Source organism: Myotis myotis, unplaced genomic scaffold (genome assembly GCF_014108235.1).
Source record: "Myotis myotis isolate mMyoMyo1 unplaced genomic scaffold, mMyoMyo1.p scaffold_m19_p_18, whole genome shotgun sequence".
Classification (NCBI taxonomy): Eukaryota; Metazoa; Chordata; class Mammalia; order Chiroptera; family Vespertilionidae; genus Myotis; species Myotis myotis.
Window position 1 is genome coordinate 13092961 of NW_023416322.1, and position 15476 is coordinate 13108436.

Here is a 15476-nt window from a genome sequence, read left to right on the forward strand (position 1 = left end):
TTTGTGTATATCCCCAGCTAGACTACAACTTCCTGCAGGAAAAGTCTTTTTTTTCTTCTTTACTTGAAAAAATTATCTCCCCCAGCATTCAGTTTTATGCTGTGTGTAAAGTGGATGCTGGTCAAATGCTAGTTCAATGTTGACTGCTGTGAATTACCATAAACCAGGACCTACATCCTCATAGGTGCAGACGAGAGCCTGAGCCACGTGGTGAGGTTGGGAAGGCCCTTGAATCATTCCAAATAGCTCCCCATTATTGCCTGTGCCTGAAATTTCATAATTAGAAATTCGCTTCTTTGTCTTTACGTCTTTATCAATAAGGTCTTAACAAGGCTTTGTGCCTCAGTTGAATGCCTATAATTTCTATGACTGAGTCATGGTGGAATTTACAAAGAAGAGTTGGCCTAGTTAATCCCTAAGCACCAGTCCTGCAGCCTGGAGGGTAGCTACCAAGTGCTCAGGGCTGCTGTCGTGACAGGAGGTCCTGCTGGGATGTTCAGGCCCCACTAACAGAGGGACAGAGGGAAAAACATGCCCAGGGCAGGCACCTGATTAATGACTTAAGATTAACCTGATGGTATAAAGAGTGACTGACCATTAATTACCCACATTTACATACTCATTTTTATTTTTTTTGCTTTTAAAGAAATACAATACCAAGGCACAAATTGGTTTCCTCTTTTAAACCTCAATTATCATCCATTTTGCTTAATTTCCTCTAGCCTTGGTTTGCTTCTCAACTCCACAGAGGGTTCTCTCTGGTTTTGCTTATAGGGTCAGACCATGGTAGATGCAACGCAAGTGTCTATTGATGGATAAATGCATTAAAATGTAGTAGACACTGTATACAGTCAGCCTTCTGTATCCACAGGTTCCCCACCCTCAGATTCAATCAACAGCACATGGAAAATATTTGAAAAAACAAGTTACGTTGCTGCTGACATGTCCTCTATAGTTAGGCCTATTCGTTGCTCATCTGAAACTCAACTTTACTTGCACCTCTGGTGTTTTTATTTGCTAAATCTGGCACCCCTACTTGGGGTTAGTTTATTAAAATCTGCTTTCCGAGTATCATCCTGTCCTAGGTGTTGGGGGCGGAAACCCGGGAGCTGAAGGAAAAGCTAGTTCCAGTTCTCAAAGAACTAGCTTTAGTTCTGGTTTCCCAGAGAAATCTGCCACCACAGGCCAGTTATGACATTGGCCTGCAGGTCACTTGAGACACCCCTCCCTTGGGGAGTCTGATTCCTTTGGTTTGAAGAGAGATCCAGATGCCCGCGGTTTTAACAAGAGCCCCAGGTCATCCTCCCGCTGAGGTGAGTCTGTGGAACTCTGGCAGGAGTGGCACTGGCGGCATCTGACAATGCCTGGCTTACTAAGCCTTAAAGCCACTTTGCCGGTTACATCCACTGAGCCAGCTGCAGACCTCCACGCTTGCAGAACCCATTCGAAACCACTGGGACACATGTTGCAGCGGCGGTCATCTTTGCAAGTTGTTTTACCGTCCATCAAGGGCACGCCATTGCTCTACACTCTAACTCCCGAGGAAAGCAGGGGAGCTTGCTTTCCTGAGGCCAGGGCGGCCGCAGGGGCTAAGTTCACACAGCCAGCGCGGGGAGCACTCAGGGCTGCAAAGCGCGCCCTCTTCCCACGCCACCGAGCTACCTCCTTTGGCCTACAAACCGTAGGTGGGGGCCGCTGGGGTGGGATTTAGAGTTCACCCCGAGTTTCAGGGGACTTCCGCTCCCAAACCCCCAGGCCTGCAATTAACCAACGGGTGGGGGGGGCGGGGAGGTCCGCGCGGGGCTCTGCACGGGGCCCGGGCCCGAGCCCGGGTGTGAGCGAGGCGTGGGGCCCCGCCGGGCCACGCACACCACACGCCGCCGGGGGGAGAGGCGGGCCGCCCGCTCGCCGGTGCCCTCCGGGAGCGCGGCCGGCTCGCCACCGCGCGGGAGCGCCGCCCGCCTGCAGGCCCGGCCGCCGGGAGCGGGGGCGCGCGGGCACGAGGCGGGGACGCGCTGCGAGCGCGCGCGCGGGCGGCTGCGCCAACGGCCGCGCCGGGGAGAGGGCGGCCTCCCGGGAGGCCCGCCGCCGCCGCCGCCGCCGCCGGACTCGGAAGTGCGGAGAGGGGTGTCGGGGACTCAGGCGCGCGGGAGCGCCGCCGCCGCCCGGGACAGCCCGGAGGTGGGTAGCTGGGGACCGCGGCGGGTCCCGGGACGTTTTAGGGGACTTTTTTTTTTTTTTGCTTCGGTGATTCGGTTGAAAAAAAGAAATGCACGGACGCTTTCCGATCCCTACCCCGGCCCCTGCGTGCGCGCCCGAGGGCGGGACCGGGGAGACGCCGGTCCTGCCGCGGAGACAAAGGCGCGGGGGCTGTGGCCGTGCGCCCGGCCCAGCTGGGCTCCCGCCGCCGGAGTGCGCGCTCGCCCCTGCCCGCGTCCCCTCGCCTTGCACAGCCCGCGTTCTGCGCCCCGTTGCGGGGAATTGCGGACGCGGCAGTATTGCTGCGGCTCCAGTGGCCCCCAAAGTTAGAGATGTCTTCTGCTTGCTACTCTCAGGGTCCCTGTTTTCTTCTGAATCCAGCCTTTAGATGGCACTGGTCTCTGCAAAGGGCCTCCTCCCGGCCATCCCCACCAGCGCGGGCGCGAGGGGCTCTAGGTGGCATTGGCGTTAGGAAATGCGCTGCGTCCTTGGTTCATGGCTCTTGGGTCAGGGCGGCCAGACTAGTTAGTGGCTGGGCTCCCTCGTTGGGTTGCATTATGGCGGGGGGGGGGGGGGGGGCGAGTCTCGTTTACTTTCTGTTTTTGCATCATTCATTCATTCATTCATTCGCAGAAGTAGGCGTTCACTTCTGTGTTGTAAAGTACTGTGGGAGCCCAAGGAGCTCAGAGGGAAGGCTTCTCGGAGGAGGGGGTGCTTTTTATCCTGGAATTTGAAGACTATGATTTTTTCTTCCCTCTTCCATTCTTCATGTTCTGTCTTTCCTATACTTTTTCTCCCTCCTTTCGCTGTGGCCGTCCCGAACTGTGTTTAAGTGTTGGGTAAGGACAGCCAGTCTTGACCTGAAAGAGTCAACTAGTATTGACAGGGACGATGTGCTCGTCAGATGCTTTACAGTCATTATTTTTAAACCTTCTGGTAACTGGGAAGGATAGGTAGTGTTGCCCTTTTTTTTTTTTTTTTTTTTTTTTTTTAACGGAAGAATAAAGGAAGGCTTAGAGGAGATGCCAAAGCCACAGACTGGTAAATGTTGGGAGTCCTCTTTTTGGATGAAAGCCTGTGCTACCTACTGTTTACTTTGCTTCCTCCTAGGGAAGAAGGATACATAGACTAACTTAGGGTGAAGGCCAGGTGTCTGGAGAGAGCAGTCCCTGTAGTGGGTGGCGAGATGTTGCTGGGAACTCTGCAGGCAACCTCAGGAACTAGCCAGGACGGGCCTTACCTGTGTGTCTCTGGTTCGAGCACAGGGCTGGCCCCGGGAAGTGCTCCTGGATTGTTGCATGGGAATTCCCTGGCTTGGATGAAGTTCTTGATTTCTTTTAGGGACTCTTTGCCTCTTTTGTGTGCCAGGGACCTCTTTGGGGTCTGGGGAAGCCACCTTTTAAAAGGCATTAAAAATATTCACAAGGGAAACTTGAATGACAATAAGCCAGAGTTATATAACGTTTTAGTTTGGACTTTCAAAGGAGGCGGAAATAATTGTCAGCATCACCATGATAAAGTACGTGGTACTTAGGCACCATATTTATCAACTACAGTTGAGATACAAATGACTGACTTGGTGATGAATAGGTAGAAAGAACCCGCTTAACCTGTGCTATATTTATTAGTATGTCCAGTTGCATATAAATGCATCCCGGATTCTGAAATAAAATGGCCTGGTTTTCTTCTCCATGCATAGGGCCTAACTCATTTTTCAAAGTATGTGTTTACATCTCAAAAGAGCCTGGTCTAGCTCATTTTGTAAATGAGGCCTAACTGGTAAAGTACCCTTAAGCAGTCTTAAGGTAATATTTTACAAGGAGTCTGTATGAAACACAGTCTTTTAAATGTACCCTTCTTTTCCTGTCATACACTCCAGTCATCACAAGAAACATTTTTTGAAGTTTCCATGCATACCTCAGCCAACCTATCACAGGAAAGTTGCAGGTTCTTTTCCTGGTCAGGGAACGTGCCTGGGTTGCAGGTTCGGCTCCCGTCGGCGCGTAAGGAAGGCAGCTGATGTTTCTCTCTCACATCAGTGTTTCTCTCTCTCTGCCTCTCTCTTTCTCTCCCTCTCTCCCCCCCCCCCCTTTCTCTCTCTAAGCATTCCTTTGGGGAGGATTAAAGAAATAATAAATAAATATTCAGAGGGTTAAAATTATACTGAAACAAAGTTTTCAAAATTGTGGGGGGAAATCAGATTTGAAATAGAGTATGTTTCTTTGTTAATGCATTAAGTAACCAATTTCAGTTCTGTATGAAATAAGTCATAATTTCAGAGCAGTGATGCCCCTGTAAATGGTATTTTGCAATGTATGCAGCAGCCGCACTGTGATATGAAAACATCTGTGCCCCTTATTGTGATAGTGTCGCCAGAATTGCTCTTCCTGGTTTGGCTTATTGTCCACATTTGTAACCATATGAAATCCTGACTTTATCGTTCGAGGTTCGTGAAAATAAAGATGGGTGAGGAAAACATTTTTAAGTTCATGGCCCGCTGAATTCCCCCTGTGGATACCTTGGAGGGTGTGCTAGGTTACACACCCTGGTTAGCGGTCATTTTTCTTCTGCGTTCTCGGTAGTCGCCCTAGGTCATTACTAATAGCTGCCTCCTCCTCCTTCGGTCAGTGCTCAGGTTCACAGCTGGTTCTGGTGATCAAAGCTGTTGAGAGGGAGTTGCTGGGCTGTCTCTATTCTCTGCCTGTTCTACTCCTCTGAGGGCATTTCTGCTGGAGAATATTCGTGATGGTGCAGGTGTGGAGGTGTGTCATATAAGTACATGGCAGCCTTTCTTTTTGGAGAGGAAATGAACCTTAATGGTGTATGGTAGTACCAGTGTCATGGAAGAAGGAGTTATCACTACATATCCCACAGACATTAAAAAAAATAAGATCTTAAGATGTTATTCTGAACAATTTTATGGCATACATTTGAAAATTCGTGTAAAATGGACAAGCTTTTTGAATAAAATGCCTCCCCTTAAGACATAAGAACTAGAATGTCTGAATAGTTCTATGTCTATTCAAGAAATTAAATTTGTAGTTACAAACCTTTCCATAGCAAAATTTCAGGCCCAGATGGCTTCCCTTGTGAAATATTACAAATTAAAAAAAAAAAAAAAAGAAAGATAAAAAGGGAACATCCCCTGGCTGCTTTTTTGAGGCCAGCATAACCTTGTTACAAAGTTTGATAAGGACAGAAGAAAATTATAGGTCAGACTCTCACAAAAGAGATGCTAAAGTCTTAGAATGATGCCTTGGTAAATGAAGTCTTGTAATGTATACAAAGGGTATTAAACCATGACCATGTTGGATTTATTCCAGGAATGTAAATTAACAGTAGAAAACCAATAAATGTGCCTTAACCACATACACAGAATAAAGGAGAAAAGTTACTTGCTAAAATTCAGCACCCATTCATGATAAAAATTCTCTGCAAGCTAAAACAATGAGAGAATTTAAAGATACAAAATAATGGGGGGTATGTCATTGTTCCACACATTAAATCTATAGATTCAGTACACTCCCAGTCAAAATCCCAGCAGTTTTTTTTTTTCCTTTCAAAAAGAGGCAATGATGAGCCAAATTGAACATTTATTTGGAAATTCTAGACAATCTAAGAAAAAGATCAAAGTTGAATGACTTAAGCCACTAGGTCAATAGGTAGTATGTAAGTATGGTATTGGCACCATGATAGGCAGATGATGGGACTGAGTAGAGAATCCACAAACAGGCTTACACACATGACAGGTGACGCTACAGTGCAGTGGAGAAAGGACAGCCTTTTCAGTAAACGATGCTGGGCCAATTGGATGTCCATATGGACAAAATGAATCTTGATCATCCACCTCATTCCATGTACAAAAGTTAATCAAGATAATCATACAGCTAAATGTGAGCGCTAAGTCAGTAAAGCTTCCGGGAGGAAGCAAAGTGAAATATCTATGATATTTCATAGAGGGACAGTCAAAGGTTTATTGGATGGGGCACAAAAAGCACTAATTGTAATGGGAAATATTGGTAAGAGCGTGCGTTCATCTGAAGACTCCACAAAGGCAGTGAGGAGACACGCTGCAGAATGCGATACATATTTCCAGTGAGGACCTCAAAGCCAGAATGTAGGAACAACTTCTACATCATGAAAAGGATGGGCAGCCAAAGAGAAAGATGGCAAGTCATTTCAGAAAAGAGGACCTCTAAATTCCCAAGAAACATATGAAAAGGTGGTTAGCCTCACTAGTGATTAGGGAAATGCTAGTTGAAACTACAGTGGGGTATCAGTATGCACTCACCAGAGCGGCTAAAATGAAGGAGGCTGTCAATGCCAAGGGCAGCTTAGGATATGGACAGGCCGGAACTCTCATTGCTGGTGGGTCGGACAGTGAGTATAACTGTTTGGGAAATTGTTTGTGCTATCACTTACTAAAGCTGGACATACTCATCTCTGACCCAGCCACCCCGTTCTTAGATAAACACTCAACAGTAAGGTGTATATATGGGCACCAAAAGTCATGTGAAAATATGCAGAGCAGTGTTATTCATAATGGCCCTACGTTGGATCAACACACACATGTCCATCAATAGTGGAATGGGTAGAGGCATAAATAAGTTGTTTACGCAGTGGAATACTCTATAGCAATGAGAGCAAAGAAATTATTGCCTTACACGCAACGTGGATGAACTTCACAAACACAAAGCTAAGCAAAACGAAGGTGGACGCAACGGAGGAAGTTCTATGTGATTCCATGCATGTGAAGTTCAAAAATGGGCAAAATTAGGTAAACTAGGGTGACAGATGTCAGGCTAGTGGCCAGGACTTAAAGGAAAGGACAGAGGGGGCCTCCGAGGCATTTAATTTTTTATCTGAGCGGTGATTACTGGAGTGAGTCCACTTTTCGAAACCATTACTTTTTTTTTCTTTAAGTATATTTTAATACAAACTTTACTTAAAATATTATGAAATATTTGGTTCACTCAGACACCCCTAATCTAGGGGAGTGTAAGATGTGATGGTTATGACTGTTGGTGATGAAAAAGGTTTAAAATAGATGAGAATTTTCAGAGGAAAGAGCACAATATCACATCAGTAGCTTTTCTGAGTGAGGGATTTATAAAACTGGCTCCTTATTGCCAGTCTCTCACAGCACACATCTGGCTTAAGGGCAGTTCATATAAAAAGACTTAGAGTTATGTTGAATGTTAAGATTAATATCAGTGTGAAGTAAAAGCCAAAAAAAAAAAAAAAAAAAAGCTAAGGTCAGAACTAAATACAAAATTTTGTTTTCAGGTTCGTTTTTCTTGCAATTTAACTTTATTACAATTGGATTAAAATAGTCTGATGTCTTACATAGAACCTTTCGGGCAGGGGCGGTATGTTAGTTTCTTATTGTTTCCTCACAAATGACTACAGACTTAGTGGCTTAAAACAACACAAACGCATCTTACAGCTCTGGAGGTCAGAAGTGCAAGTGGCCCTGCAGGCTGCATTCCTTCTGGGGAGGATCTGTTTTGTTGTTGCTTTCTGGTGCCTTTTCCATCCCTTTGTTCCCAGCCCCTTCCTCCATCCACAGAGCCCATCACTCTAACCTCTGCTCCCCTCATCACGTCTCCTCTGTCTCTGACCCTTCGTCCTCCCTGCCTTTTGATTGCACTGGGCCCAGGTGGATAATCAGGGATAACGTCTCCATCTCAAGATCTTCATCTTAATCGCATCTGCAAAGTCCCTTTGCCGTGTACGGTAATACGTTCACACGTCCCGGGGATCCGCACGTGGAAATTTCTGGGGAGCCATGTTGGGGGGTAACTCAGATGGGATTTTTGTGTCTTATCTTCTCAAGTAGCACAGTTCTTGAATCTCAGTAAGAGCTCATTGATAATTTGTTGGAGAAGCGAGTCTGCGATTTTATTATTTGAAGTATCGTTTCTGAAACAAGAGAAGTGAGGTCTTACCCTACTCTCATTCTGCCACATCTGGAGTTCTGGGTTCAGCGCTGCGTGCCTGTATGATAAAGGGACAGCTGACAGAAGGGTGAAGGGTCTGGGAACCAAGTCATTGAAAAAGCGGTTGAAGGGACTCGTGGATGTTTGTCCTGGAAGAGGGCTGGGGATGGCGAGGGTGGTATTAATTATCTCCAAATATTGGAGGGAGTATTATTAAGCCTTTTTAGTAAAAAAGTGATAATATTTAAAACAAGAATAAGCAGTTCATAGCTTACTATGCCCAAGGCACTATTCTCTTATTTTTGTAAACTCATTAATGCTCATAGCAATTATCTGAGAGTTGCTATTTTCCCTATTTTACAGACAAGGAAATCGAGGCACAGTGGTTATGCGACTTGACCTAGGACACTCAGTTAGAAAGTAGCAAAGCTGGGGGTTCAGACTTTGGCCTCCTGACTCCAGTGTCAGTCCAAACCATCACATTATCCTGCCGTTAGTTCCAGAAGGCACAATAGGACTAGAGGCAGAAGGTGTTTTAGAAATAGAGGCCAGATTTGGACTTAGTTTAAGGAGAAAAACAGGATAACAATCAGAACTGCTTAGACACAGACTTTCCCTGCCTTTGTAATGTTACTGGAAATGGTCCAGTTGGCTATTGTAAATGGAATTTCCAAACCGGCTGGAGATTAGACCAGATGACGATAAGGTCCCCGCTGATTTTGAAATCCTGACTTGGGAGCATAATTATTTTTTTCATAGTCATTCTCTCTCTCTCTCTCTCTCTCTCTCTCTCTCTCTCTCTCTCTCTCTCTCTCTCTCTCCCTTTTGACATTTTATATAATAAAGATCCATTGTGAAATGTAGTTTCCCACTAACTTTCCAGATTTCATTTTACAAACTCGGACATTCTGTTGTGGTAGGCCGTGTCCCTGCCCCCTTTTATTTTTAATTTTTTTTTTTATTATTAGTTAAGGTATTACAAATGTGTCCTCATCCCCCCCATTAACCCTCAACCTCCTCCCCCCCCCCCCCCCCCCCCGCACCCTGCACACTCACGCCCCCTTTTAAAGGGCCACTGCTGCTCCTCCCATAAGAGATGGCGTCTGTGCTCTCCTCCTTCTTGACTCTGGGCCGGCCTTTTGATTTGCTTTGACCAATACAGTGTTCTGTGGCTTCTGAAGCCTGGTCCTAAGCGACCTTGCACCTCTTGCCTTTGTTCTTCTGAACCCCTGGGGTCACCACGCTGTGAAGGGGCTGGCCTCCTGGAGGATGAGTGCCCACGTGGAGGAGAAGCGAGACAGCTAGCGCCAAATGCCAGGCGTGTGCGTAAGGCCATCTTGACCCCCCGCTGCCCCAGCCCCCTTTGAGCCAAGTGGTGATTTAGTCATATGAGTGATGCCAGGTAAGATCAGCAGAACTGCCTAGATCGCCACCCCGCAGACTCATCAATAGGAACAGCTCCTCATTATAAGCCACTGTGGTGGGATGGCTTACTCTGCGGTGATATATTATATGACATTCCGGTGCTTAATTGAAAGTAATGATATGTATTCTAAAATATTCTATAGTTCAATGTCTTGCCCAGTTCCAGTTCTCCAATCTGTCGAATCCTTCTTCTGGGTGTGGGGAAGTGTTTCCCCGTAGTGTCATGTGGGCAGAAGGATTAGACTCTTCATACGACTCTTTAATAGGTTTCGGAGGAAACTGGGATGTTAGAAGACATGCTGTGTCTAGACTTGGGTTTTCTGGCGAAAGTCGTGTAATTTATATTCTGCAGAATAGGCTTCTGTTTCATTAAATTGGACCTTGGAAAAGAGCAGAAGTCCCAGCAGTTGTTTCAAATGTGCTAGAATATTGCCCCATATTTCATTCCCTCCAAAGCCGCTGTCAGTTCAGTGGGCACGTGCTGCTGTGCTATTATTACTCTGTGGTTCCCAGGAAGCTCGTTTGTTCCTAAAGTTAGAACGATTTCAGTTTTACTCAGCCCTCATCGCCTTGTAACTGCCGACGTTCCCCTCTTGTATCCAGGCCAGGTTGGTTTGGTTTGGTTGGCCTTCAGTAAATCTTTGAAGGAATGTATCTGCTGATGTATCTCGTGTACATTTGGATGACATCTAGTTGATTTTCAAGTTTTCTTTGCTTCTTAGGGGTGTCTAAATTATACACAACTCAACAAATTCTTTTGCGCTTAGGTAGCTCATGTTACCTTCCAACTTTCCTGCTGGGTTGATTTCACCATAGATGTTGGGAAAAGATGAACCTGGTGCCCTCGGGAAGGAGAGGGAAGTGACTGAGGGGAGGCTGTGGAGTTAGACTTGGTGGGTCTGAACCTAAGCTCTGCTGTGTACTCGCTGTGTGATTTTGGGCAGGGTTCTTGACCTTTCTGGGCCTGGGTTTTCTCTTGTGTTAAATGAAGATCCCAGAATGACCAGCCTCAAAGAGTTGTTACGAAGATTAAATGAGAAAATACTTGCAAAGTGCTCTCTCGGCGTAGGTAATCTGTAAGTGGTACTTATTACAGTACAGCTGTTACTGGAATTAGTCGGGGAAAACCCAGTAGGGGAAATTTTCTGTTTAGGACATTGAGCAACTGTTGGTAGAAGTGTGAGATGCTGCCGCCACCAGAAGGATCGTTGGCTTAATGCTGAGAGCATCGCTTTAAAGGCCTGGTGCGTGTGGGTGTGTGGTGATAGCCTTGTTAGCGCTAGAAATCAGGAAACATTTAAAATGGAAATATTGGAATCCGTTTGTTGCACGCATCAAAAATAAAGATGACAAACTTTTGACATGATAATGGCGTCCGCTGGGGGAAAAGCATCTTACAGGAGTGACGTTTATGCCAATTTCAGGCTTTGGCACAGAGAGCTATGCTTTTCTGCCCAGGCTAAGGAACAGAGTTTCTGTCTGTGAGCGAGTGGGCGCTGGGACCTTGGGTTCTGGTTTCTGCTCCGTCGCTGGCTTCTCCGTGTGCTTGGGCAGATCGCTTCCTTTCTCTGAGCTGGGTTCTGATTCCTGAAAAAGCGCACAGCCCTCCTGGTGCGGATTCGAGTAGACGGTATCTTTGCAAGTAGGTGAGGTGGAGAGTGTGAGATGACAAGGTTCCCAGGTGGTGGCTGTTCCAACTCCACCCGGCAGGAAGGATGTGACCACAGCCTCACAGCCAGAACTAGTCAAGTGTCCACACTGGGCTACAGGACAGAGTGGGGCTCAGCATCTACGTGTTCAGATAAAAAGTGCAGTTCCTGTGTGAGAAGGGAGACTGGATGTTGCGGGTGGGCGACCAGCAGCCGGCCACGGCTGCCTGGGTTGTGTCCTGGGCCTCCCTTTTCGTCACGGGAGATGGAAGACAGAGCCGTTTCCCTGAATGCATCTTGTGAACAGCTGTGGGATGACCTGGGGAGGGGAGAAGAGGTTGGAGAGGATTGTGCTTACCTTCAGGCTTTTGAAGCCATATTTTAATTCATGGAGCAACTTAGACTCCCTTCTTGCTACATCGCACGCCCTGTGCTAGGTGTTGGGGACTCCCCTGCTCCCCAGAGGTCCACTCCCCGGGGACAGACAGGTGTGTCAGGCACTGAGGACGGAACTGCGTGGTGTACACAGTGCCAGGAGGGAGCTGGGGCTGCAGGAGCTCGGAGGGAAAGACCTGCCCACCTGGGCAGCAGGGTGTGTGTGTGTGTGTGTGTGTGTGTGTGTGTGTCAGGTGACTGGCCGCAGGAGGCTTCACTGGGGTTATATCTATGTCACCTTGCACAGTGATGGGTCCCTGGGAGAGAACCACTGAGCTGACGGCTATTCTCGAGTGTCACGCCCATGGCTTAATGTTTTTATTTCTGTTTCTCTGTCTAGAAACTCTCAACTTGGGCATCAGGACCTTGTGTCACAAGAAGCGATGCTGCCCCGATGGGAACTGTCTCTTTACCTGCTTGCTTCACTAGGCTTCCACTTCTATTCTTTCTATGAGGTTTACAAAACCTCCAGAGGTAAGTCCCGACTTTTCTGAACTTGCACCCGGAAGGAAAGGTGGCAGGGAGTGCTCCGAGGTGGCAGGGGGATTCGGGAGGATGGCCTCAGGCTCCTGGCACGTGTCGTGGGCCCCGCTTTGCTTTCCCCTCTTCTTGGACAGTTTGAATCAATGGGTCAGTGGAGTGTCCCACCCTCATCTTGGATGGTTTAGCTGATCCTGTGGCTGATCTTTTATAATAGGAGTGTTTCATTCAATGGCTCTTGAAGGCTGGGGGGTGGAGGGGGATTTGCATTCATAATTTGCAGTAACTTCTGACATTTCTCTCTCACCATCCCTCCTTGCAGACACCTGGAGGCAGCCCTTGGTGTTGGAGGCCCAGGCTCCTTCCCACTTCTCGTTCTGCTGCCTTTAGTGCTCTTGTGTGTATTTTGAAGAGGAGTCATCATCAAGTCCACATTCCTGCCCACTGGATGGGGATTGAGCACCCTCCTTTCCTTTAAGGGCACCTTGTCACTTCTCACACCCAGTTGGCCAGAACTGAGTTCTGTGGCCACAGCCGGGAGGCAGGGAAATACCATCTTTAATTTGGTGGCCAGGTGCTACTTAAAACTCCACATACTGTGGAAGAAAGAATTTTGAAGGCACCATGAGTGATCTCCATAGTCAGCGACAGTTTCCCAGAGGCGCCGGGAAGCCTTGCCTTAAGGAAGACCAGGAGTCAGCCATATGAGAAGGGCAGAGGACCTGTGGACAGAGAGGAGTTTGCAGGCCAGTGGACAAGGGTGTGCAGTGTCCCTGGGTGTGAGAAAGCATAGCATGATCTGGGAACTGCAAACCACTCACTAGGACCGGAGTGCAGAGTGCCAAGGGAGAGTGGCAGAGGTTGAGCTTAGATCAGAAAGCAGGGATAGAGTGTGAAAGAGCTGATATATTCAGCAGAGGAGTCCGGGCTCTCGCTTCATGCAGGTGAATCTGTAGTTGTGGTCATTTAAAATGGCAGAGGTAGGGTTTGGGAAGCACAGCTGGGAGTCCGCGGCCCTCAGCCTCCCCCTCCTCATGCATCACCAGGATTGACTCTTCCCCCATTCTGCATATGTCCCTCTCAAAGCCGGGGGCTTGGGTGCAGAGACTGGGGCGGGGGCCGGGGCTGCAGTTCAGGGTTCTGTCCTTGAGTAGATGACCTTGGCCTGGGCGCCAGGTGAGGTGGCTGACGGTGGGTTGGGCCAGCTGGGCCCTTCAATTTACTGTCCTCAGTGAAGGGACCCGGTGCACAGCCCTGCAGGAGCCCAGCACTGGGCAGACTGTCTTGATGGCCAGCTTAGTCACAGGTGTTGTGGCACAGCCGAGGCTCTGGTGACCGGTGTGATGGTCCTTCATGTTATACTTGGCCCTGTTTCCCTTGTTAGCGGAGGCCAGGGTCATGGGAAGCAGCAGCCTGGTTTACAGTCGCTTTCCTCCTGGGATTCCAAGCCTGGCAGCCCACCCCTTCCTCTCGGGCTTACATTGGTGGTTTCCTCTCATGCCCACTGGCCCTCAAGGGAGGGGAGTGTCGGCCTTCAGGGACTCTGCTTTCTAATGCTTTCCATAAAGCTAGCACAATGACTTGGGCCAGGGCCTGGCCGTAGGGCATTTAAAGGCAACCGTAGCGTTAGACTCCACAGCGCCTCACTCCCTGCTGCCCCAGCCCATCATGCTCCATGTTCCATCAAATACAAAGAATGCGTATAGAGCGTATGGCTTCCTCTCTGCTGGATCATTTCCAACTCAGTCCACGCCTGCCTTCCTCTCCCGGGAGCCTCAGGGCTCCCATGCTAATCCCCCGCCCTGCCTGGCAATCTGCCTCGACAGACCCAGAATTCCTTAGGTGAGTCCCTGTTGGGAGGTTTGAGGCCTTTTATGTCCTTTATTGCCTTGCATCCTACTTACATATATGGTCTCCTTTTACTTGGGGGATTTCTAAATCACTTATTCATTCCCTGAGGGGCAGTTGAGAGACAGGAGAGAAGGAGCCCACACACCTCAAGAATGTGGGAAAGCCAGCGCCTTGTCACCCATCTTCTACGCGACATTCTATAGGAATATCTGAGAGTTGCCTACCACTCCGTTGCCTCATCTTTAGAAGTCGTTTTCCTGCTCCCTTTCTCTACCCTCATTTACTGCACAGTCTTCTATACCTGCAGGCTCGCTCCCTAGAAAACCAGAGAACCAGTAGGAGCTGATGAGAGTTTTCAGATGCATAGAAGCCTCAGGATGCATTGAGCCACGACTGGGTTGCTACTCCCGGCGGTGGCTTGTATCACAGGAGGGCATGTGAGTGTGTAATGCCCCCCTCCCCTGTCACTGGTCCTGCCCTCCAGTTCCCCCTACCCCACCCCATCAAAGTGCTGAGGGTGAAAGGGGCAGGTTAGCTAGAGCTTTTAAGTAAATGGTTCACCACCAGGGCCCAGTGGCAGCGATTAACATGCAAATTCTCTCACCCAGTAGGTAGGATGGGGTTTTGATGTATCCTCTGGTTGGGTGGTGGTTGGAGAGAGGAGAATCCACAGCTGATTTAGCCGGGAGGGCTCACCAGCAGAAAGGGTTTCATTTCTATGCGCTCAGGCGCTTTGGTGCAGCACTGCATTGTGGGAAAATGGGACCAGGGCGCCTACGGTCGGGCCTGTGTGGTGGGGAGACAATTTCCCTGGGCAGGGAAGGCTCCTCCTGCGTGAGTGTAGTATGTGGCTTACGATGAAAGCTGTTCTCACCCGAAGAGTGAGAGCGTGGGATGCCTACCCAGAAGGCTTCACGAGAGAAGTTCTGGGGCCTTGGCTCCTCTGGGAAGGAGCTCCTGCTGCAGGTCTCAGCCTCCATTCTCCCATGTCAACCGAATTGATTTCCTAAGGGGGCGTGAATGGGTTAAAATTGTAATTTTACATGTGTGCTGTATGACATTTGTTTGTGTCAAGAGGTCAGACGAGGGTGGTTTGTAGAAATTTTCCAAAGCGCGAGGGGGAATTTTGGCCTGGAGCTACGCTGTCCATTACTGTAGTCATTAGACACGTGGCTAACGAGCACTTGGAACGTGTCCACTTCCAGTTGAGATGTGCTGTTAGGATAACATGTACATTGGACTTGGAAGAATTAATGAGTAAGAAAAAGGAAGGAAAAAAAAAAAAAAAAAAAAAAGAAAAAGGAAGGCAGAGTAAGTCATCCATAGTTGTTGAATCCTGATTCCATGTTGAAATAGTGTTTTGGATAGATTGAGATAACGAAAATATACGAAATTCATTTCACTCTTTAACAACTTTAAATAACGTGGCTACTAGAAACTTTAAAATTACAAATGTCTGAGTTAGTATTTCAGTAGGACAGCGCCCCTGCTGGACAGG

At 48.1% G+C, this 15476-nt stretch overlaps 1 protein-coding gene across 4 annotated transcripts in view; it reads left to right on the plus strand.

Annotated features, from left to right (window-relative positions):
- The first annotated feature begins 2036 nt into the window (after window positions 1-2036).
- HHAT (hedgehog acyltransferase) overlaps window positions 2037-15476 on the plus strand; it is a 162608-nt gene continuing 149168 nt past the window's right edge. For 3 of the 4 annotated variants that reach the window (XM_036343691.1, XM_036343693.1, XM_036343692.1), the window contains exons 1-2: window positions 2037-2181; window positions 11988-12121. In XM_036343691.1, the coding sequence (XP_036199584.1) occupies window positions 12031-12121 (91 nt within the window). In that variant the 5' untranslated portion in view covers window positions 2037-2181; window positions 11988-12030. Of the gene's footprint in view, window positions 2182-11985; window positions 12122-14285; window positions 14416-15476 lie in introns of those variants that run through there. The other variant, XM_036343694.1, reaches the window with a different exon arrangement.